The following is a 25,077-nucleotide window of genomic DNA, read 5'->3' as shown; positions in this document are numbered from 1 at the left end:
ATTTGAGTTCAACATGTAAGAAGTAGAAAGTACGGTATTTGAGTTCAAATGTAGAAGTAGAAAGTACAGGTATTTGTGTTCTACATGTAAGAAGTAGAAAGTACAGGTATTTGAGTTCAACATGTAAGAAGTAGAAAGTACAGGTATTGAGTTCAACATGTAAGAATAGAAAGTACAGGATTTGAGTTCAACATGTGTAAGAAGTAGAAAGTACAGGTATTTGAGTTCAACATGTAAGAAGTAGAAAGTACAGGTATTTGAGTTCAACATGTAAGAAGTAGAAAGTACAGGTATTTGAGTTCAACATGTAAGAAGTAGAAAGTACAGGTATTTGTGTTCAACATGTAAGAAGAAGAAAGTACAGGTATTTGAGTTCAACATGTAAGAAGTAGAAAGTACAGGTATTTGTGTTCAACATGTAAGAAGAAGAAAGTACAGGTATTTGAGTTCAACATGTAAGAAGTAGAAAGTACAGGTATTTGTGTTCAACATGTAAGAAGTAGAAAGTACAGGTATTTGTGTTCAACATGTAAGAAGAAGAAAGTACAGGTATTTGAGTTCAACATGTAAGAAGTTAGAAGAAAAAGTACAGGTATTTGTGTCAACATGTAAGAAGGAAGAAAGTACAGGTATTTGTGTTCAACATGTAAGAAGAAGAAAGTACAGGTATTGAGTTCAACATGTAAGAAGTAGAAAGTACAGGTATTTGAGTTCAACATGTAATAAGTAGAAAGTACAGGTATTTGGGTTCAACATGTAATAAGTAGAAAGTACAGGTATTTGTGTTCAACATGTAAGAAGAAGAAAGTACAGGTATTTGAGTTCAACATGTAAGAAGTAGAAAGTACAGGTATTTGTGTTCAACATGTAAGAAGTAGAAAGTACAGGTATTTGTGTTCAACATGTAAGAAGTAGAAAGTACAAGTATTTGAGTTCAACATGTGAGAAGTAGAAAGTACAAGTATTTGAGTTCAACATGTAAGAAGTAGAAAGTACAGGTATTTGTGTTCAACATGTAAGAAGTAGAAAGTACAAGTATTTGAGTTCAACATGTGAGAAGTAGAAAGTACAAGTATTTGAGTTCAACATGTGAGAAGTAGAAAGTACAAGTATTTGAGTTCAACATGTAAGAAGTAGAAAGTACAGGTATTTGAGTTCAACATGAGAGAAGTAGAAAGTACAGGTATTTGGGTTCAACTGAGAGAAGTAGAAAGTACAGGTATTTGAGTTCAACATGTAAGAAGTAGAAAGTACAGGTATTTGGAGTTCAACCATGTAAGAAGTAGAAAAGTACAGGTATTTGAGTTCAACATGTAAGAAGTAGAAAGTACAGGTATTTGAGTTCAACATGTGAGAAGTAGAAAGTACAGGTATTTGTGTTCAACATGTAAGAAGTAGAAAGTACAGGTATTTGTGTTCAACATGTAATAAGTAGAAAGTACAGGTATTTGAGTTCAACATGTGAGAAGTAGAAAGTACAGGTATTTGAGTTCCACATGTAAGAAGTAGAAAGTACAGGTATTTGAGTTCCACATGTAAGAAGTAGAAAGTACAGGTATTTGAGTTCAACATGAGAGAAGTAGAAAGTACAGGTATTTGGGTTTCAACATTGAGAGAAGTAGAAAGTACAGGTATTTGAGTTCAACATGTAAGAAGTAGAAAGTACAGGTATTTGGGGTTCAACATGTAAGAAGTCGAAAGTAAGGTATTTGAGTTCAACAGTAAGAAGTAGAAAGTACAGGTATTTGAGTTCAACATGTAAGAAGTAGAAAGTACAGGTATTTGAGTTCAACATGTAAGAAGTAGAAAGTACAGGTATTTGTGTTCAACATGTAATAAGTAGAAAGTACAGGTATTTGAGTTCAACATGTGAGAAGTAGAAAGTACAGGTATTTGAGTTCAACATGAGAGAAGTAGAAAGTACAGGTATTTGGGTTCAACATGAGAGAAGTAGAAAGTACAGGTATTTGAGTTCAACATGTAAGAAGTAGAAAGTACAGGTATTTGTGTTCAACATGTAAGAAGTAGAAAGTACAGGTATTTGAGTTCAACATGTGAGAAGTAGAAAAGTACATGGTATTTGAGTTCAACATGTAAGAAGTAGAAAGTACAGGTATTTGAGTTCAACATGTAAGAAGTAGAACGTACAGGTATTTGAGTTCAACATGTAAGAAGTAGAAAGTACAGGTATTTGGGTTCAACATGAGAGAAGTAGAAAGTACAGGTATTTGAGTTCAAAATGTAAGAAGTAGAAGTACATGGTATTTGAGTTCAACATGTAAGAAGTAGAAAGTACAGGTATTTGAGTTCAACATGTAAGAAGTAAAAAGTACAGGGGATTTGTGTTCAACATGTAGTAGAAAGTACAGTATTTGTTCAAATGTAAGAAGTAGAAAGTACAGGTATTTGAGTTCAACATGTGAGACAGTAGAAAGTACAGGTATTGTTTTCAACATGTAAGAAGTAGAAAGTACAGGTATTTGTGTTCAACATGTAATAAGTAGAAAGTACAGGTATTTGAGTTCAACATGTGAGAAGTAGAAAGTACAGGTATTTGAGTTCCACATGTAAGAAGTAGAAAGTACAGGTATTTGAGTTCCACATGTAAGAAGTAGAAAGTACAGGTATTTGGGTTCAACATGTAAGAAGTAGAAAGTACAGGTATTTGAGTTCCACATGTAAGAAGTAGAAAGTATAGGTATTTGTGTTCAACATGTGAGAAGTAGAAAGTACAGGTATTTGAGTTCAACATGTAAGAAGTAGAAAGTACAGGTATTTGAGTTCAACATGTAAGAAGTAGAAAGTACAGGTATTTGAGTTTCAACATGTAAGAAGATAGAAAGTACAGGTATTTGAGTTCAACATGTAGAAGTAGAAAGTACAGGTATTTGAGTTCAACATGTAAGAAGTAGAAAGTACAGGTATTTGAGTTCAACATGTGAGAAGTAGAAAGTACAGGTATTTGGGTTCAACATGTAAGAAGTAGAAAGTACAGGTATTTGTGTTCAACATGTAAGAAGTAGAAAGTACAGGTATTTGAGTTCCACATGTAAGAAGTAGAAAGTACAGGTATTTGAGTTCAACATGTAAGAAGTAGAAAGTACAGGTATTAGTGTTCAACATGTTACAGAAGTAGAAAGTACAGGTATTTGTGTTCAACATGTGAGAAGTAGAAAGTACAGGTATTTGAGTTCAACATGTAAGAAGTAGAAAGTACAGGTATTTGTGTTCAACATGTGAGAAGTAGAAAGTACAGGTATTTGTGAGTACAGGTATTTGTGTTCAACATGTAAGAAGTAGAAAGTACAGGTATTTGAGTTCAAAGTGTAAGAAGTAGAAAGTACAGGTATTTGTGTTCAACATGTAAGAAGTAGAAAGTACAGGTATTTGTGTTCAACATGTAAGAAGTACAAAGTAAAAAGTGGTGGAGTAAAGTACTCATACCAGAAAAATGTACTTACTACAGTAACAAAGTAGTTTTGTACTCCACTACTTCCCACCATCTGATCGTATCATATGTGATCTCACCCTCTGTGTGTTGTGGGTGTGATGGTGTGTGTGTGTGTTGTGTGTGTGTGTGGTGTGTTGGGTGTGTGTGTGGTGTGGTGTGTGTGTGTGTGTGTGTTGTGTGTGTGTGTGTGGTGTGTGTAGGTGTGTGTGTGTGTGTGTGTGTGTGTGGTGTGTGTGTGTGTGTGGTGTGTGTGTGTGATGTGGGTGTGTGTGTGTGTGTGGGGTGTTTCAGGTGGCGGCTCAGGCGGTGCTGTTTCCTCGGTATGAACACAGCGGGGGTCTTCATCATTTATCTGTCGGACCGCGGGCTCAGCGTCAGGCCTTCTTGGAGACGAGGCGCTGCATCGAGGCGCGGCTGAGGCTGGAGACAGAGAACCAGAGACAGGTGAGGACAACAACAACACAATAACGCTCAAACAAGGTTTAAGGCCAAAGATTCAAGCGGGAAAGTATTTTGTTGAAAGGTGCTTATAAGAAACTTGCGTTGCCTAATGCTGCTCAAAGAAGGTCAAACGGCTGTGGGGGTAACTGTTGTATTCAGAGACAAAGTGTGCCATAGTTTATAGACTGGAAATCAATGAGGAAAGTCCTCAAACCCTGAAAATGACTCAACGTTTGTTTTGATGCTGATTAACGAAAGTTTGTTGGCTAACTGTAACAATTAGAAGTGCAAACCCGCTTTGTCCAAAGTAAAGCATCTCAAATCTAAATGTTGTCCAAAACTAAAGACCTTGTTCGTGTTGATTAGCGAATATTTTATTGTTTTCTTCTATGACGCAAATGGGTGTCAATCAACTGGAAGGGTCAGTGGTTATATCCCAAGTCCATGCAGTCAACATGTTGAAGTGTGCTTGTGTTAATGCTAAAACCCCACCATTGCTCCTGGAGGCGTGTTTGGCATTGGTGTCGAGAGAACTGGAGGATGACACCTTTATTGGTCACTCATGTTCATGCACACGCAGTGACATGTGTTCTCTGCTTTGTACCCATCCTAGGACTTGGAGCAGTGCAAGTTGATTTGGATAAATCAAATCAAAAATCAAATCAAGTTTTATTTATAAGCACATTTATAAATGATTGTTTGGTGGAGCCAAAGTGCTGTACATAAATAAAAAACAGCCTACAGTAGAGACACTTTACAGCAAATACAACAGCACAGATTGTTCAGAATATCAGAGAAAAACGACACCCTCTGTCCAGACCCTCTGTCCTTAGACCCTCTGTCCTTAGACCCTCTGTCCTCAGACCCTCTGTCCCTAGACCCTCTGTCCTTAGACCCTCTGTCCTTAGACCCTCTGTCCTTAGACCCTCTGTCCTCAGACCCTCTGTCCTTAGACCCTCTGTCCTTAGACCCTCTGTCCTTAGACCCTCTGTCCTTAGACCCTCTGTCCTCAGACCCTCTGTCCTTAGACCCTCTGTCCTTAGACCCTCTGTCCTTAGACCCTCTGTCCTTAGACCCTCTGTCCTTAGACCCTCTGTCCTCAGACCCTCTGTCCTAGACCCTCTGTCCTTAGACCCTCTGTCCTCAGACCCTCTGTCCTAGACCCTCTGTCCTAGACCCTCTGTCCTTAGACCCTCTGTCCTTAGACCCTCTGTCCTCAGACCCTCTCCTCCTTAGACCCTCTGTCCTTAGACCCTCTGTCCTAGACCCTCTGTCCTTAGACCCTCTGTCCCTAGACCCTCTGTCCTTAGACCCTCTGTCCTTAGACCCTCTGTCCTTAGACCCTCTGTCCTTAGACCCTCTGTCCTTAGACCCTCTGTCCTTAGACCCTCTGTCCTTAGACCCTCTGTCCTTAGACCCTCTGTCCTTAGACCCTCACATCGTACAAGGAAACACTTCCAGAGAAAACCCACAGTTTAAAGGGAACATGGGAGAAACCTCAGGGAGAGCAACAGAGGAGGGATCCCTCTCCCAGGACGGACAGACGTGCAATAGATGCCGTGTGTAAATCGAAGAGATAATACATTTTACAGCATATAGACCGAATGTTAGGAAATGCATGTGTCTGTAATAAGAAGATGAATCCACGAGGATGTCAGCTACAATCCTGAGGAAGCCATCAGGGAAGCAGATGACGAGACCCAAGGCAGGACCGCAGAGACAGGTTCAGCCCACGACCTGAACGTCCACGACTTAATCCAAACTCAGGACAGAGGATCCGAGACACAGGACTACAGCAAGAGGATCAGCCTCGACTCCGGATCCCGGCGTAGATATAGATACAAAACAAGAAGAAAGATTGGCTGGGTTAATCGGAACAAGAGAATACACAGACACAGACAGAGAGGGGAAAGGTCATTGGAGAAAAGTTATTCTTGATAACCCTCTAGAAAGATCTCATGAACTTCCCTCACTCAATCTATCAAGACCCGAGCAGTTCTATTAGAAGTCCAAGGTTAAAGGCACGTGCAAATGCATGTAATAAGCATTGCTCACACGCTAAACAACACACTTGATGTGGTAAAGACAGCCAGTGTTTCTTTGACCTCCTGTTGTTGAGTGATGTAGCTCAGTGTGCACAGACTTTGATAAATAAAGCAGAGCGATTGATGGATTTCAGTCGACAGCACTGACTGTTTGCAGCTCGGCTAATGAGCCCGCAGAGAGGACAGGAACACGGACGCTACATCGATCCGCTGCTAACTGGGCATCAGTGTGGTGGACACACACACGCACACACACACACACACACACACACGCGCACACACACACACTGCTGCAAACACTGCCTAACAAGCTACCAAACACACACACACACACACACACACACACACACATACTGAAATAGAATCAACATAGTCTGAGTCAGATGGGCACAGAAGTATAAACACACACACACACACACACACACACACAGCGACAGAGGGCTTTGTTTACGCAGTGGAGTGGACGGCCGGGCTCTGAGAAGCCACAGAAAGCTTTTACGCTGGCGTGTTTCCTGGAAGGTTTTTGGCTCTGAGCTGTAATGGAGCGAGATGTCTTGATGTGAACCAATCATGGCCTTTCATTTCTGTCTACATGCTGTAAGAACACAGAGCAATGTTTCTGTCATAAGGCCACACTCTGTGTGTTTCCTTAAAGTGTGACTGTGACATGAGACAGGAGTCAGGTTCACATCCAGATAAACCACCTTTGTTTCCGTCTATCTATGCGAGTAGCAGCAGGTGGCTTTTCTCCAGTCAGAAAGTACTAAATGTAAATCTGACATTTGTGTTATTATCATATATTATTGTGAGGAAGGTTAGGGCACATCAGATCTGTGTGCAGCTGATGAGAATATTCCTCACTAGCAATAGACCGTTTACCATTTATTTTATGGGCAAATAGAAAACTGCTAATACAAGTATTAAACAGAAACAATGTTGTCCCCACCACCATTGCATTAAGATAATGTGTTTAAAATGTTCTGAAAGTAGCGTGCACAAAGAACTAGCCACTTTGTTTATTTATGTATTTATTTAGTACAATCTGGAGGACTGTTCTCACTGTGTATTTCTGTAAACGCAGTGGTGCAATTTGTACCTGCGATAATTGTAATATTAAAGTCATAATTGAATAGAGAATAGCTTTGCAGGCAGCGTAGTTACTTCGTGGTCTGCCACAAGCGAGCGGCAGGAGGCGGGGCTGAGCATCAGCTGGCTGCTTGGCTTTGCTGTTCAAAACACCTTTTTTTGTATCCATATCTCTCGCTAGAATCTCCCCACCATCCAACAACAACAACAACAACAACGTCAAGCCTTTGGGCTCTGAAACTACGGGGCGGGCCGAGGACAAATACGCATACACATAACATAATTAGTGGCATTAAAAAAAAAATGGCGTTACGTTATTAACGCGTTAACTTGGCAGCCCTAAATATAATAAATAATGACACAGCAAAAGTACATCCTTTCCACTGGAAAGACCCTGTCCCCCCCTCACTTTCCTTGCTCATGGTGTTCTACTGCAGGGGTTCCCAAACTTTGCCATGCCAAGGACCCCATATAGCATTATCCTCTTTTTTAAATGATGAGTACATTATGATGTAACACAATATTAAACAGTAATATCAACATTAAACATATTTTAAAGCATTTTAAAGTGATTTCTGTCTTTATAATATTATATAATTTTTGAACAGTAATATGAACAATTAACATATATTTTTTGCATTTTTGAAAGCTACTTATGCCTTAATAATATTATATATAATATTCAACAGTAATATATCAATAAACATATTATATTCATATATATAAACATCAATATTTGCTACATCCGTGCTCTCATCCGGCTGCAGAGCGAAATATTCACTAGCTCTCACTTGCTCCAAAAGCTGAGCAGATACTCAGTTTCACTCTCAGTAGCGGCAGTTCGATTCTGATTGGCTTGAAGGGCGGGTCGTGAGATTTAAAACAATAAAATAAAATATTAATAAATAAAAATATTAAAAGATTGGCATCAAAGGACACATAGATTGATAGATATGCAGTTATTAATAACATAAAAAAAAAAAAACCTGTTTCCCTCAAACTTTGCGTGACCCCCCCCGGCGGGCCCCGGGGGGTCGGGCCCCCACTCTGAAAAACACTGTTCTAATGTACCTAAAGATGATGCTTTAAGTAAAAAATGATGTTTTCCCTCTCCCAAAAGGACTGATTTGATGTAGTGTAATTCCCAACAGCAGCCCTGAGAGTATTTTCTGAATGCCCCAAAATGGCGATATAATAGAATCATTTTTGGAAGCAGACTTTAAGCCCTTTTTAATAAACTGATGTTTACTGTTTTGGGATGAAAGCTCTCACGGTTCAGCACAGATTATGAATAGGAAATCAGCTTCAGGCGGCAACTCTAAATTGGACCTTAAAGCTGAATTTAAACTGAAGACCCCCCCCCACAAGCGACAATAAAAGCAGCACGGAGGAACAAAGTGTTTTCCACTGAACCTTTAACCCCATCGGAGGGACGGTTTGAAGATGGAAGTTGTCAGGGAGCTGCAAGCAGGGCTTTAGCTCGCGGCTAAATTCAAGCTACGCTAATGACTTTCAAAGCTAATCTGACACTGAGTCCCCTGGCTCTCATCTGACTGAAAGCAAAGTGTGTGTCCAGTGAAGCAAACACACACCGCCCACTGTACACACTGCAAAACATGTGCAGACGTGAGATGCAGTTAGATTGACCAACAGTGTAGTCAAATGAGATTTATTTACTTTTTAAATATTCACTTATATTTTCCTGAAATATGTGAGAAAAGCCAAGCTGACGTGTTTTTTACAGCTGAAATTAAAATAATTGTGAGTTCATGTGATTTATTTCCTCCAACTATGCAATATATAACACCCTTAACATAAAAAGAAAGAAGTACAACAGTGAAATAGACACAATTGTTCAAGAAAAATATAAATACAAGACAGAGAGATAAGACATCATGCAAAATGAAATACTGTACAGTAGAATAAATACCGTGTACCCGTATAAACAAGTTTTCTACCTGGAAGTTATTTTAAGCAAAAATATAGGCTGCATGAGGTATTTCTTTTAAAACTGTAAACCAGCTACAGTTTGAGTGACCGCTGACTCCCTGTGGTGCAGCGAAGACAAACAAAAAACAAAAATGAGGGTCAGACTCTAAATGTAAATTCAAGATGCCACTCTGTAAAATCCACATTTCTTGCAGTGTATCTGCACCTCCACACCCTGCAGCGTTCGCTTGTGATGCAGCAGAGGAAGCATTAGCAACGCTCCACTGCTGAGTTTCTGTCTAGACTTTCATTTGGGGATGCTCTGCTCCACTTTCTGCACCGAGAGCAGCTCAACCAACACAGTTTACACATTACACAACTACACTGAGTGATGGAGGGGTGACGTATTCTTGTAGTGGACCCTGAAGGCAGCATCTCCCTGGTTCCATCCACAACAAGCCAATGGGATTTCTCCATGTGATTTTGGATTATTGCAGAAATAATCTCCACATATTAACGCCACTTTATAATTTATGAAGTAAAAAGCTAATGTTGGGCTATAAAGGAACCACAGCACGGTCACATGACTTCACGTCACCACCGCTAAGCTAAAGGCGGCTAATGTTTGGGCTATAAAGGATACTACAGCACGGTCACATGACTTCACGTCTCCACCGCTAAGCTAAAGGGTGGCTAATGTTGGGGCTATAAAGGAACTACAGGCACGGTCACATGACTTCACGTCACCACCCGCTAAGCTAAAGGAGGCCTAATGTTGGGCTATAAAAGGAACTACAGCAACACGGTCACATGACTTCCCGTCACCACCGCTAAGCTAAAGGAGGCTAATGTTGGGCTATACAAGGAACTACAGCACGGCACTTGACTTTCACGTCACCACCGCTAAGCTAAAGGAGGCTAATGTTTGGGCTATAAAGGAACTACAGCACGGTCACATGACTTCACGTCACCACCGCTAAGCTAAAGGAGGCTAATGTTGAGCTATAAAGGAACTACAGGCACGGTCACATGACTTTACGTCACCACCGCTAAGCTAAAGGTGGCTAATGTTGGGCTATGAAGGAACTACAGCACGGTCACATGACTTCATGTCACCACCGCTAAGCTAAAGAGGGCTAACGTGGGCTATAAAGGAACTACAGCACGGTCACATGACTTCACGTCACCACTGCTAAGCTAAAGGCGGCTAATGTTGGCTATAAAGGAACTACAGCACGGTCACATGACTTCAGGTCACCACCGCTAAGCTAAAGGCGGCTAATGTTGGGCTATAAAGGAACTCCAGCACTGGTCACATGACTTCACGTCACCACCGCTAAGCAACAGTAAAGGCGGCTAATGTTGGGCTATGGAACGAACTACAGCACGGTCACATGACTTTACGTCACCACCCGCTAAGCTAAAGGGGGCTAATGTTGGGCTATGAAGGAACTACAGCACGGTCACATGACTTCACGTCACCCACCGCTAAGATAAAGGGGCTAATGTTGGGCTATAAAGGACACTACAGCACTGGTCACTTGACTTCAACGTCACCACCGCTAAGCTAAAGGAGTCTAATGTTTGGCTATAAAGGAACTACAGTCACGGTCACTTGACTTCACGTCACCACCGCTAAGCTAAAGGAGGCTAATGTTGGGCTATAAAGGAACTACAGCACGGTCACTTGACTTCACGTCACCACCGCCCTAAGCTAAAGGAGGCTAATGTTGGGCTATAAAGGAACTACAGCACGGTCACATGACTTCACGTCACCACCGCTAAGCTAAGGAGGCTAATGTTGGGCTATAAAGGAACTACAGCACGGTCACATGACTTCACTTCACCACCGCTAAGCTAAGGAGGCTAATGTTGGGCTATAAAGAACTACAGCACGGTCACATGACTTCACGTCACCCAACCGCTAAGCTAAGGGCGGCTAATGTTGGGCATGATGACGTTTAGTCGTCTCATTTAGACATTTGTTAGCACACCGCCGTTTTTTTTAAAATCAACCAGTGGTGTATTTACTGACGTATTTTATGTCGTAGAATAAAGGCGTTTTAGAACTTATCCTACTCTTGTGTGTGTTAAGTGACAAAAAGGCAGAAGTAAATCAGCATTATCGGATTGTTTTGTCCTTCACTGGTACAATAATGAAGAAAGATTAAAAAAATGTTGTTGTAAAAAGTGATCTGAGCACAGGATACTCTCTCTCTCTTCGGGTCTGGAGGTTTGAAAGAGGCTCTTCAGATCTCATGGAGCCTCCTCAGCTTCACAGAGTTCACATGAGGGTGAAACATGTATTTTTGTACTGGAAACTGTACAGAGTGCATTAGGAGCCAGAAAGGCCGAAAATAACATGCATTGTATTCTTCACATCAACAGTAGACACATATATTGCTTCATGTGTTTTGGCACATTTGTGTTTTTATATCTGCATCGTTTCGTAAGCTGTGTTTCTACTAATGGAAATGTTTTAGCTTTTGCGCCTGACTGAAAGTTAGATTTATTTTTGTGTGAGCGAATCGCAGTGTTTGATTGATGCAACAATTGTTTATTAAAACTAGGGCTGTCAAGTTAACATGTTAATAACGCGTTAACGCAAAAAAAAAATTAACGCCACTAATTATTTTAACGCGATTAACGCATGTGTATTTTTTTTTCCTCGGCCGCCCCGTAGTTTCAGAGCGCATCGAGTTTTAAAATACCATCTACAAGCTGATGCTGACAGCCCCGCTCCTGCCACCCGCTTGTGGCAGACCACACTTCCACGCTCACCGGCAGGCACCGACTGGCCGTCGGGAGGACCGGGAGGGTTGTGTGTATGTGTGGCCCGAGCGAGAGAGAGACCTTACGTGCATTGTTGTTTGTTAGCATCTGGTGCTAGCTAGCTGCGCTAACGGATATGGAGCTGTTTAAATGAAAACAGAGGAGCGACATTTCGCCACAACTGCGCCGAGCACTTGACTTTATGCAGGACGCCAGACAGTGGGGACATTGTACGAGAAGTCAGCACACTCAGCACGGATAGTGCGCAACATGATTGCAGCGTCCAAGCAGCTCCCGTTCGAGCATATGCCTTGAGTTGCACATAGCTCCAACGATCACACACACACACACACACCAGGGTTTCCGCTAGGATTTTTCCTCGCCGGTTCAAATGGCCGGGCAGAATTTATTTTTACCGGACAAATTTGAAACTTACCGGTGATATTCAATAATAATAATAATAAGAGTTGTGTTGCAGAGTTTCCGTTAGGCAGGTAATTACCGGACTATGAGCAGATATGCTGATGTTTAAACTCAGTTCACGGGGCTCATTTTTTATATTGCTTCAGTTATAATCGTAACAGATTCGAAAAAATTAAATATCATTTTCAGTAAATGATTCACAAACAACATAATTATGTACACTTCAAACAACTACTTGTAGTAGATGATAGTACATTATTCAAAAGTTTACATTAACTTTGAATAATAACACGGGAGAAACGGATCATCTCTTTTTCCCTCCCTCTCCCTCCTCTCCTCTCCTGACAGCCCGTCAGTTTCTCATGCAGCTCATGCAGCTCGCTAAACAGAGGCGGGGCTTCAGGTGATTATGCAGAGCTGCATGTCTCTGTCAGACTCAGTCAGCTGATCTGATCTCTCTCTCGCGTGTCTGGTTACACTTCACTCGCGTTATGTCCATATCGATCAGATCCAGCTCTCCTGATCGGGCTTTATAGAGGAGCATCGATCAAACTATTAATAGTGAAATATCGGCCGATAATGACCGGCGGCCGATCTATCGGAGCATCCCTAATTATTACCAAGACATTTGGACCGGCAGGTTTTGAATTTACCGGTTTTTAATAAATGTTACCGAGCTTAAAAACCGGTAATTACCGGCTAACGGAAACCCTGACACACACACACACACACACACACACACACACACACACACACACAAAACACACACCACACCAGTTGTATTGTATTATTGTATGAGAGAGGTTCCAGGTTGAATTGAGGCGAATATTTGTAATGTTCAGAGGTTGTTGTGTTTAATATTCATGAGAATATTTGTCATTGTTCAAATGATAATAAACATTAGCATAAAGCCTATTTGTCCACTCATATGTTGATAAGAGTATTAAAAACTTGACAAATATTCCTCTAAGGTACATTTAGAACAGACCAAAAAATTGCGATTAATCGCGATTAACTATTTTAAATCGACTGACAGCCCTAATTAAAACCTTTAACACAAAGTTAATCCTTGAAGAGTTTATTTGCAGTTATTAAAATGTGAAGCCACAAAAGTCCATTATTTGTTGGTTGTGTTCTGACATTTCTGCGTAGAGAAAGTTGTGTGTTGGTTGAAACAGAAACTGAGCGATTGTTTGCCAGGTGGCAGCGTGTCGGGACGTAAAGCTCAGAGATATTTATTTTTCCTGAGGATCTTCCTGCTGCAGGAGCTTAGCCTGGCAGAGACACAGTCAGCTCTTAAATCATTCCTTACAGACGGACTTTATGTAACTTGTTTTTACAACATGCTGCTCCCGTGTTTGCCAGTTTAATACCAACTCTCTGACTTCAGTTAAATCCTCTTTGCTTAATCTTGATGCTGTGTTATTCACCGTAGTACATTAATCTCTGGGGAGATGTAAATACATTACGTGTTTAAGCTTAAATAATCAAAGTTGCAGCAGGAAATCTCAAACGTGACATTTGTATTTCTCCATTACTGTACATAATGCTTACGGAGCCCAAACAAAATGGTGTTTCTTTATCAAGGCAAGGCAAGTTTATTTATATAGCACTTTTCAACACAAGGCAATTCAAAGTGCTTTACAAAAAACGAAAGACATTAAGAAAATGGCATTTAAAATCAGTCATTAAAAAGAAAAGCTAATAAAATAAACATTAAAAGAAAAAAGTACATGGATAAAAGTTACAGTGCAGTTTAAGATATGAATAGTTCAATTAAAAGCAGCGACAAAAAGAAAAGTCTTCAGCCTGGATTTAAAAGTAGTCCAATTGAACCAATGAATCAGTATCTCCGTCATGGAAGGATTGACGGTCAGTCTAGAAAACATATATGATAACATTGTTAAACAAGATGATATATTAAGAAAGGTCACTTATTTGTAAGAGAAGAGAGTAAACCAGCACGGCTCTCATCTCATTATATCCAAATGTGTAATAATTATTTGGCTGTTGGCTGTTTCTGAGAACCTAATGAGATGCTTTTCTCCCCCCGCAGGAGAGACTGGTGTTATCAGTCCTGCCTCGTTTTGTAGTTTTGGAAATGATCAACGACATGACAAATGTAGACGACGAACACCTCCAGCATCAGTTCCACAGAATCTACATCCACCGCTACGAGAATGTCAGGTGAGGACATGAGTGTAGTTTATTCATTTAACGTGTATGTGTGTGGACAGGGGTGTTTTCGATAAAGTTTGGAAAAAATTGCTTTTAAAAAATACCTTTGAATTTGTGTTGGACATAGTGATCCGTTATGACTCATTCGGAGGGAACATTTCACATAAATGGTCCCATTTTGAATTCTGAAAAAAGAAAAAGATAGATGAGGCATGCTCTTAAATGGAGAGGTGCAGGAATGAGTCCTAAAACCGTGACATGAGTCAGCATTTCAGCACTTCCTGTCTCCTGGTCTGGATATAAATGGTTTTCTGAATGTGTTTTGGGTTGTTAGCTTCAAATGAGGTCTGTGGTTAAAAGTGTTTTTACAGTTTCTTTTATACGACATAAAATAGTCAGTGTATGCCCCACTGGAGAATTTTAAAACTGCGGTTGCTAACAGTGTCAAATGAGAGACTTAATGTCATCACGCCCAACATTAGCCACCTTTAGCTTACGTGGTGAGTGAAGTCATTACCGTGCTGTAGTTCCTTTATAGCCCAATCTTAGCCACCTTTAGCTTAGCGGTGGTGACGTGAAGTCATGTGACCGTGCTGTAGTTCCTTTATAGCCCAACATTAGCCACCTTTAGCTTAGCAGTGGTGACGTGAAGTCATGTGACTGTGCTGTAGTCCTTTATAGCCCAACATTAGCCACCTTTAGCTTAGCAGGCTGGTGACGTGAAGTCATGTGACCGTGCTGTAGTTCCTTTTATAGCCCAACATTAGCCACCTTTAGGCTTAGAGGTGGAGACGTGAAGTCATGTGACCGTGCTGTAGTTCCTTTATAGCCAACAATTAGCCACCTTTAGCTTAGCGGTGGTGACGTGAAGTCATGTGACCGTGCTGTAGTCTCTTCAATAGCCCAACATTAGCCTCCTTTAGCTTAGCGGTGGTGACGTGAAGTTCATGTGACCGTGCTGTAGTTCCTTTATAGCCCAACATTAGCCACCTTTAGTTTAGCGGTGTGAGGTGAAGTCATGTGACCATGTGTAGTTCCTTTATAGCCCAACATTAGCCACCTTTAGCTTAGAGGTGGAGACGTGAAGTCATGTGACCGTGCTGTAGTTCCTTTATAGCCCAACATTAGCACCTTTAGCTTAGCGGTGGTGACGTGAAGTCATGTGACCGTGCTGTAGTTCCTTTATAGCCCAACATTAGCCACCTTTAGTTTAGCGGTGGTGAGGTGAAGTCATGTGACCATGCTGTAGTTCCTTTATAGCCCAACATTAGCCACCTTTAGCTTAGCGGTGGTGACGTGAAGTCATGTGACCGTGCTGTAGTTCCTTTATAGCCAAACATTAGCCACCTTTAGTTTAGCGGTGGTGACGTGAAGTCATGTGACCGTGCTGTAGTTCCTTTATAGCCCAACATTAGCCACCTTTAGCTTAGCGGTGGTGACGTGAAGTCATGTGACCGTGCTGTAGTTCCTTTATAGCCAAACATTAGCCACCTTTAGTTTAGCGGTGGTGACGTGAAGTCATGTGACCGTGCTGTAGTTCCTTTACAGCCCAACGTTAGGTACCTTTAGCTTAGCGGTGGTCACGTGAAGTTATGTGACCATGGCGTGCTGTAGTTCCTTTATAGCCTATCGTTAGCTTTTTACTTCAGATCATAAAGGGTTTCATATGTGGAGATTATCCTGCTGAACTAAATGTGTAAGTATCATAAACGTTCGTTTGACACAGAGATTATTTTCTGCAATAATCCAAAATCACCATTGGTTTTTTCCAGCAGGAGCCAGGTTGATGCTGCCTTCAGGGTCCATTACAGAAATATGACATTCCTGCACCACTCTATTGTTGAAATACTGTCTATACAGGATATAAAGCTAATTAATGTCAATTAAAACAATGTTTGCTGATCAAGCAAATTATCCAACGTATGCTAGTTTCTGCAGGTTCTAGAAGCTAACTGACCCTGAACAGTGTTGTTTCAGATACATTATTATATATAATTCCATGTTATTATGAAGTGTTTGGATGGTGAAGAACTGGATATTGAAGTGACATTTCTATATTTTATTCAGCATTCTTTTCGCAGATGTCAAAGGCTTCACTAACCTCTCCACGACGCTGTCGGCGCAGGAGCTGGTGCGAATGTTGAACGAACTCTTTGCACGCTTCGACCGCCTCGCACACGTAAGAGATTTCACTAAATTCATGAGTGTTTTTTCTTTAAATGTTTGTCCCGTCCCATTTCAGCATCAAACACTCGCACTATTACAAAAGAACATTGTGGTCAGTTTAGACCAGTGTTTCTCTAACTGTTTCATACCAAGGACCACTTAACCAAAAAAAAACACTCGCTGACCACCTAACTCCACAAATATCCAAAATCACATCGTTTTTCTAGAACAGATTACAAATCGCCTGAAAATGGTACAAACAAGTGGCAACATGTTTGATGAAGTGTGTGCGCTGGCTATATCATGCAATCAAAAGCGAAACTTACGCTGGCTCCATTGCGGAGATATTCCCGCGAGAGTGCGGTAAACTTAAATGTATTTATTTATTTCAAATGTTACCAATATACTCACGGACCACTAGGGGGCGCTCACTGACCACCAGTGGTCCGAGGACCACACTTTGAGAAGCACTGGTTAGACCCATTGTGTGATTTAAGTCGGAGTATATGGTGCTATTTTTATGTCCAAGTAAAGATGCCTTCAATGAGCATTTTCTGATCTGAAAGCTTTCTAATAAACTACTCAGTTTATATCTCAGACTTTAAATATACGATGTGTTTCACATTGAGAAAACACAGGATCGGATCACAATTAAACATGACATTTGCTTTCCACTCTGGTTTCTTGGGAGTTAATCTCTCTTCAGTGAAGCTAAATAAAGAAACTCCATTAGCCGCATGAATATTTCATTCAGAACAACAGAGGGAATAACTGATCCAGCGCTGTCTCATATCAGATCCAGCCGCGCTTCACCAGGCAGGATTTCACAGACTCGACAGAAAGCGTTTTCATGTTGTTTAATTGCGTTTTATAAGCCTATATATTTATATGTTCCATTTCGTAGAAGACAGAGGCGGTGCACTCAATCTTGTTTACCGAATCATTTGAAATCTAGGTGTTATTTCAGACCTTTTACTTTCTATATTTTGAATTGTATTGTAGGTGAAGTTATTGAAAGATGTGAGGATGTTCAGCAGGCATGTAAGGAGGAAACCCCAAATGATGAGATGAACTACAAAACGACACTATATTTCCTTTATTGACGGTGACTGGACTTAGAGACTCATTTGTTAATCAAAGACAGCTGACACCTGTCACATCATGTCAGAAAATACATTTTTAAACTCTTAAATACTTAACAACGCATGTTGTTCTGTCTTAGGGTTACTCAATCGACTGTACTGCAGGTTGTGTTTTTCGTGTGTAGTAAAAAACTTACAAATATTTCTGTAAATATCTTTAGATAAATCAGAAGACATATTTTATACATTCCTTTAAGGACACATGTTTGGACTACACATCCAGAGAAAGATGACACGTATAAACAAAAAACAATGAAGACAAATAATGGCTGTGAATCATCTTTGTCCAATCACATCAGAGAATGTATTTAAGCGCCTGACTTCTCAGAACAAAACAGAACCTTTCATTTTTATGACGCTTGTTCTATCTTATGGTTATTTAACTGGATGTGTGTGTGTGTGTGTGTGTGTGTGTGTGTGTGTGTGTGGTGTGTGTGTGTGTGTGTGTGTGTGTGTGTGTGTGTGTGTGTGTGTGTGTGTGTGTGTGGTGTGTGTGTGTGTGGTGTGTGGTGTGTGTGTGTGTGTGTGGTGTGTGTGTGTGTGTGTGTGTGTGTGTGTGTGTGTGTGGTGATGTGTGGTGTGTGGTGTGTGTGGTGTGTGTGTGTGTGTGTGTGTTGTGTGTGTGTGTGTGTGTGGTGTGTGTTGCAGGAGAAACACACTGTCTGAGATAAAGATTCTGGGCGATTGTTACTACTGTGTGTCGGGTCTGCCGGAGCCAGACATGGACCACGCTCACTGCTGCGTGGAGATGGGCCTCAGCATGATCAAAACCATCAGGTAACATCAGCAATATACTGGGATTATCTTTATGCTGCTTTTTGGGTTCTCCCTGTAGTTAGTTGGTTTGTGTTTAAATGGTCTGCAAAGGTTAAATGGAACAATCACGTTCCTATTGGCTATCGCTCTGACATATTGTAAGTAATAGACTGAAGGGGCGGGACAACTCTAAGCGGTTGACCAATCACTACAGAGCAGGGACACTACATACTGATATACACCTGAACATCAGCAGGAGAGGACTCTTTAAAGTAGAGTCACTACATACTGATATACACCTGAACATCAGCAGGAGAGGACTCTTTAAGTAGAGTCACTACATACTGATATACACCTGAACATCAGCAGGAGAGGACTCTTTAAAGTAGAGACACTACATACTGATATACACCTGAACATCAGCAGGAGAGGACTCTTTAAAGTAGAGTCACTACATACTGATATACACCTGAACATCAGCAGGAGAGGACTCTTTAAAGTAGAGTCACTACATACTGATATACACCTGAACATCAGCAGGAGAGGACTCTTTAAAGTAGAGGCACTACAGACTGATATGAACCTGAACATCAGCAGGAGAGGACTTTAAAGTAGAGGCACTACAGACTGATATACACCTGAACATCAGCAGGAGAGGACTCTTTAAAGTAGAGGCACTACATACTGATATACACCTGAACATCAGCAGGAGAGGACTCTTTAAAGTAGAGTCACTACATACTGATATACACCTGAACATCAGCAGGAGAGGACTCTTTAAAGTAGAGGCACTACAGACTGATATACACCTGAACATCAGCAGGAGAGGACTCTTTAAAGTAGAGGCACTACAGACTGATATACACCTGAACATCAGCAGGAGAGGACTCTTTAAAGTAGAGACACTTCATACTGATAACACCTGAACATCAGCAGGAGAGGACTCTTTAAAGTAGAGGCACTACAGACTGATATGAACCTGAACATCAGCAGGAGAGGACTCTTTAAAGTAGAGGCACTACAGACTGATATACACCTGAACTTCAGCAGGAGAGGACTCTTTAAAGTAGAGACACTACATACTGATATACACCTGAACATCAGCAGGAGAGGACTCTTTAAAGTAGAGGCACTACATACTGCTATACACCTGAACATCAGCAGGAGAGGACTCTTTAAAGTAGAGACTACATACTGATATACACCTGAACATCAGCAGGAGAGGACTCTTTAAAGTAGAGACACTACATACTGATATACACCTGAACATCAGCAGGAGAGGACTCTTTAAAATAGAGACACTACATACTGATATACACCTGAACATCAGCAGGAGAGAACTCTTTAAAGTAGAGGCACTACATACTGATATACACCTGAACATCAGCAGGAGAGGACTCTTTAAAGTAGAGGCACTACAGACTGATATACACCTGAACATCAGCAGGAGAGGACTCTTTAAGTAGAGGCACTACATACTGATATACACCTGAACATCAGCGGAGAGGACTCTTTAAAGTAGAGTCACTACATACTGATATACACCTGAACATCAGCAGGAGAGGACTCTTTAAAGTAGAGACACTACATACTGATATACATCTGAACATCAGCAGGAGAGGACTCTTTAAAGTAGAGACACTACATACTGATATACACCTGAACATCAGCAGGAGAGGACTCTTTAAAGTAGAGACAGTACATACTGATATACACCTGAACATCAGCAAGAGAGGACTCTTTAAAGTAGAGTCACTACATACTGATATACACCTGAACATCAGCAGGAGAGGACTCTTTAAAGTAGAGACACTATATACTGATATACACCTGAACATCAGCAGGAGAGGACTCTTTAAAGTAGAGGCACTACAGACTGATATACACCTGAACATCAGCAGGAGAGGACTCTTTAAAGCAGGGGTGCCCACACTTTTTAGGCTGGTGAGCTACTTTTGAAATGACCAGCTCACCGAGGTCTACCAACCAAAAATAAAATCCGAAATTGCAAGGGTTGCTGAATAACACCTTTTATTTATACATGGGATAATAGGGCTGCAACAAACGACTAATTTGATAATCGATTAATCTATGATTAATGAAACGATTAATCGACTATTCAGACTATTACTGTATGCCTTGCACAATTTCTCAAACCCTCTTATTTAGCCATCAACTTTTAGATTTAGCTTGAGGTTGTTTTAGGCATGTGGAATCTAACAAGACAATAAAGATGAATACTTGATTCAAAAATACATATATTATTAATTAACAAATTGTTTACAAAACTAACATTGCTTTTTATTTAAATAAAATAAATAATATTTCACATCAAAAGAAACAACAATGTTTTAACAAATCCTATTAAATAATGTGATGACAGAACTGTGAACAGAAATAGCTGAACTTTAACAAAATAAAGAGTAACTCAGTTTCCTCTAATCATTAACTCCATGTTTGTATCATTGAGTTAACTGCGTGTGTTGCTGCTAGCATACATAACACCTGACGTGGAAACATTACTCGTGGATGGGGGGGCTACAGAGCTGCTAGAAAGACAGTGGAACCCGGTGCATTCTCCGTCTGCATGTGGAGCGCTTTTGATAAATGTTTAGACACACTGCTCGTGTTACCGCCCTCACATGCTAACTCTCTTGCAAGGAGCATTGTCCACCTCAAGACGGGTAACATGTAACCACACCTTGGAGCGCTCTCCGCCATCCCCTCCGTGTGTTGCTGCTTGGAGCAGCCGCGTGTGTGTAAACTGCCCCGCCCCCTCGCGCACAGACGGAGAGAGAGATCTCGTCTGGATTGGAAAGGTCGAAAATACACCGACATTTGTTTGTCTTTTGCATGTTAGAAAACGAGTTGGCGACACTAAGACTGCGAGATAATGTTTGTGTAGCAATAATACATTGACCTTTCTCTTCTCAACTCGCTACTCGGTGGGAAGTCGCTGTCATATGCCTTGTGAACACTCCGAGAATGCCTCTCCACGTTACCTTTCTTTGGCAGAGCGACGCTTGCTTTACAAATAAGGCAAATAACCTTTGAATGTGACATCACAAAACAATATTCTTCCTCCCGTTCTTGGTGGAAGTGGTTTGTCTTTAGCTTCTTGCTCGGTCCGCACTCATTTGGTTGTTTGTCTCTTGTTAGTCTCTTTAACTTAATTTGAGTTTTCCCGGCACTTGACTGATTTTGTATCGCTTTGCATTCTGGGTTAACAGACTGGAAAGCGATAGGTCGCTTTTTCTGTCAATCAAGTAAACTCCTGAATTAAGTGACAGGGAGGCGGGATCAAAACCTGTTTTGTCTATTTTAACGGAACACGATTTTTTTTTTTAAGAATGACTCGCGATCTACCAGCATTGCCCCCGCGGGCGACCGGTCGCCCGCGGTCGACGTACTGGGCACCTCTGCTTTAAAGTATAGACACTACATACTGATATACACCTGAACATCAGCAGGAGAGGACTCTTTAAAGTAGAGACACTACATACTGATATACACCTGAACATCAGCAGGAGAGGACTCTTTAAAGTAGAGACACTACATACTGATATACACCTGAACATCAGCAGGAGAGGACTCTTTAAAGTAGAGACACTACATACTGATATACACCTGAACATCAGCAGGAGAGGACTCTTTAAAGTAGAGACATACATACTGATATACACCTGAACATCAGCAGGAGAGGACTCTTTAAAGTAGAGACACTACATACTGATACACACCTGAACATCAGCAGGAGAGGACTCTTTAAAGTAGAGTACACCTGAACATCAGCAGGAGAGGACTCTTTAAAGTAGAGACAATACATATTGATATACACTGAACATCAGCAGGAGAGGACTCTCTTAACTGTAGAGACACTACATACTGATATACACCTGAACATCAGCAGGAGAGGACTCTTTAAAGTAGAAACACTTAATAACTGATATACACCTGAACATCAGCAGAGAGGACTCTTTAAAGTAGAGACAGACTACTATACTGATATACATCCTGAACATCAGCTAGGAGAGGACTCTTTAAGTAGAGACACTACATACTGATATACACCTTAACATCAGCAGGAGAGGACTCTTTAAAGTAGAGACACTACATACTGATATACACCTGAACATCAGCTAGGAGAGGACTCTTTAAAGTAGAGACACTACATACTGATATACACCTGAACATCAGCAGGAGAGGACTCTTTAAAGTAGAGACACTACATACTTGATATACACCTGAACATCAGCAGGAGAGGACACTTTTAAAGTAGAGACACTACATACTGATATACACCTGAACATCAGCAGGAGAGGACTCTTTAAAGTAGAGACACTACATACTGATATACACCTGAACATCAGCAGGAGAGGACTCTTTAAAGTAGAGACACTACATATTGATATACACCTGAACATCAGCAGGAGAGGACTCTTTAAAGTAGAGACACTACATACTGATATACACCTGAACATTAGCAGGAGAGGACTCTTTAAAGTAGAGACACTATATACTGATATACACCTGAACATCAGCAGGAGAGGACTCTTTAAAGTAGAGACACTACATACTGATATACACCTGAACATCAGCAGGAGAGGACTCTTTAAGTAGAGACACTACATACTGATATACACCTGGACATCAGCAGGAGAGGACTCTTTAAAGTAGAGACACTACATACTGATATACACCTGAACATCAGCAGGAGAGGACTCTTTAAAGTAGAGACACTACATACTGATATACACCTGAACATCAGCAGGAGAGGACTCTTTAAAGTAGAGGCACTACAGACTAATATGAACCTGAACATCAGCAGGAGAGGACTCTTTAAAGTAGAGGCACTACAGACTGATATACACCTGAACTTCAGCAGGAGAGGACTCTTTAAAGTAGAGACACTACATACTGATATACACCTGAACATCAGCAGGAGAGGACTCTTTAAAGTAGAGACACTACATACTGGTATACACCTGAACATCAGCAGGAGAGGACTCTTTAAAGTAGAGTCACTACATACTGATATACACCTGAACATCAGCAGGAGAGGACTCTTTAAAGTAGAGACACTACATACTGATATACACCTGAACATCAGCAGGAGAGGACTCTTTAAAGTAGAGATACTACATACTGGTATACACCTGAACATCAGCAGGAGAGGACTCTTTAAAGTAGAGACACTACATACTGGTATACACCTGAACATTAGCAGGAGAGGACTCTTTAAAGTAGAGACACTACATACTGATATACACCTGAACATCAGCAGGAGAGGACTCTTTAAAGTAGAGGACACTACATACTGATATACACCTGAAACTTCAGCAGCAGAGGACTCTTTAAAGTAGAGATACTACATACTGATATACACCTGAACATCAGCAGGAGAGGACTCTTTAAAGTAGAGACACTACATACTGATATACACCTGAACATCAGCAGGAGAGGACTCTTTAAAGTAGAGACTACATACTGATATACACCCTGAACATCAGCAGGAGAGGACTCTTTAAAGTAGAGGCACATACATACTGATATACAACCTGAACATCAGCAGAGAGGACTCTCTTAAAGTAGAGACACTACATACTGATATACACCTGAACATCAGCAGGAGAGGACTATTTAAAGTAGAGACACTACATACTGGTATACACCTGAACATCAGCAGGAGAGGACTCTTTAAAGTAGAGACACTACATACTGGTATACACCTGAACATCAGCAGGAGAGGACTCTTTAAAGTAGAGACACTACATACTGGTATACACCTGAACATCAGCAGGAGAGGACTCTTTAAAGTAGAGACACTACATACTGATATACACCTGAACATCAGCAGGAGAGGACTCTTTAAAGTAGAGACACTACATACTGATATACACCTGAACATCAGCAGGAGAGGACTCTTTAAAGTAGAACTACATACTGGTATACACCTGAACATCAGCAGGAGAGGACTCTTTAAAGTAGAGACACTACATACTGATACACCTGAACATCAGCAGGAGAGGACTCTTTAAAGTAGAGACACTACATACTGGTATACACCTGAACATCAGCAGGAGAGGACTCTTTAAAGTAGAGACACTACATACTGGTATACACCTGAACATCAGCAGGAGAGGACTCTTTAAAGTAGAGACACTACATACTGATATACACCTGAACATCAGCAGGAGAGGACTCTTTAAAGTAGAGACACTACATACTGATATACACCTGAACATCAGCAGGAGAGGACTCTTTAAAGTAGAGACTACATACTGGTATACACCTGAACATCAGCAGGAGAGGACTCTTTAAAGTAGAGACACTACATACTGGTATACACCTGAACATCAGCAGGAGAGGACTCTTTAAAGTAGAGACTACATTCTGGTATACACCTGAACATCAGCAGGAGAGGACTCTTTAAAGTAGAGACACTACATGGTATACACCTGAACATCAGCAGGAGAGGACTCTTTAAAGTAGAGACACTACATACTGATATACACCTGAACATCAGCAGGAGAGGACTCTTTAAAGTAGAGACACTACATACTGATATACACCTGAACATCAGCAGGAGAGGACTCTTTAAAGTAGAGACACTACATACTGGTATACACCTGAACAGGAGGTTCTCCACATTGGGAACGACTGCAAAATGTGCTTAATGGACACAAAT

The 25,077-nt window shown here is 40.9% G+C and overlaps 1 protein-coding gene across 1 annotated transcript in view; it reads left to right on the top strand.

Annotated features, from left to right (window-relative positions):
- The window catches only part of adcy8 (adenylate cyclase 8 (brain)), a 161,631-nt gene that overhangs the window by 83,807 nt on the left and 52,747 nt on the right, over positions 1–25,077 (top strand). The window contains exons 5-7 of the mRNA XM_034208202.1: positions 16,393–16,504; positions 17,494–17,528; positions 18,282–18,410. Of these exons, the coding sequence (XP_034064093.1) occupies positions 16,393–16,504; positions 17,494–17,528; positions 18,282–18,410 (276 nt within the window). The remainder of the gene's footprint in view (positions 1–16,392; positions 16,505–17,493; positions 17,529–18,281; positions 18,411–25,077) is intronic.

This window comes from Gymnodraco acuticeps, unplaced genomic scaffold (genome assembly GCF_902827175.1).
Source record: "Gymnodraco acuticeps unplaced genomic scaffold, fGymAcu1.1, whole genome shotgun sequence".
Classification (NCBI taxonomy): Eukaryota; Metazoa; Chordata; class Actinopteri; order Perciformes; family Bathydraconidae; genus Gymnodraco; species Gymnodraco acuticeps.
Note: the sequence above shows the minus strand (reverse complement) of the source record. Positions and strands in the feature narration are given on the sequence as shown.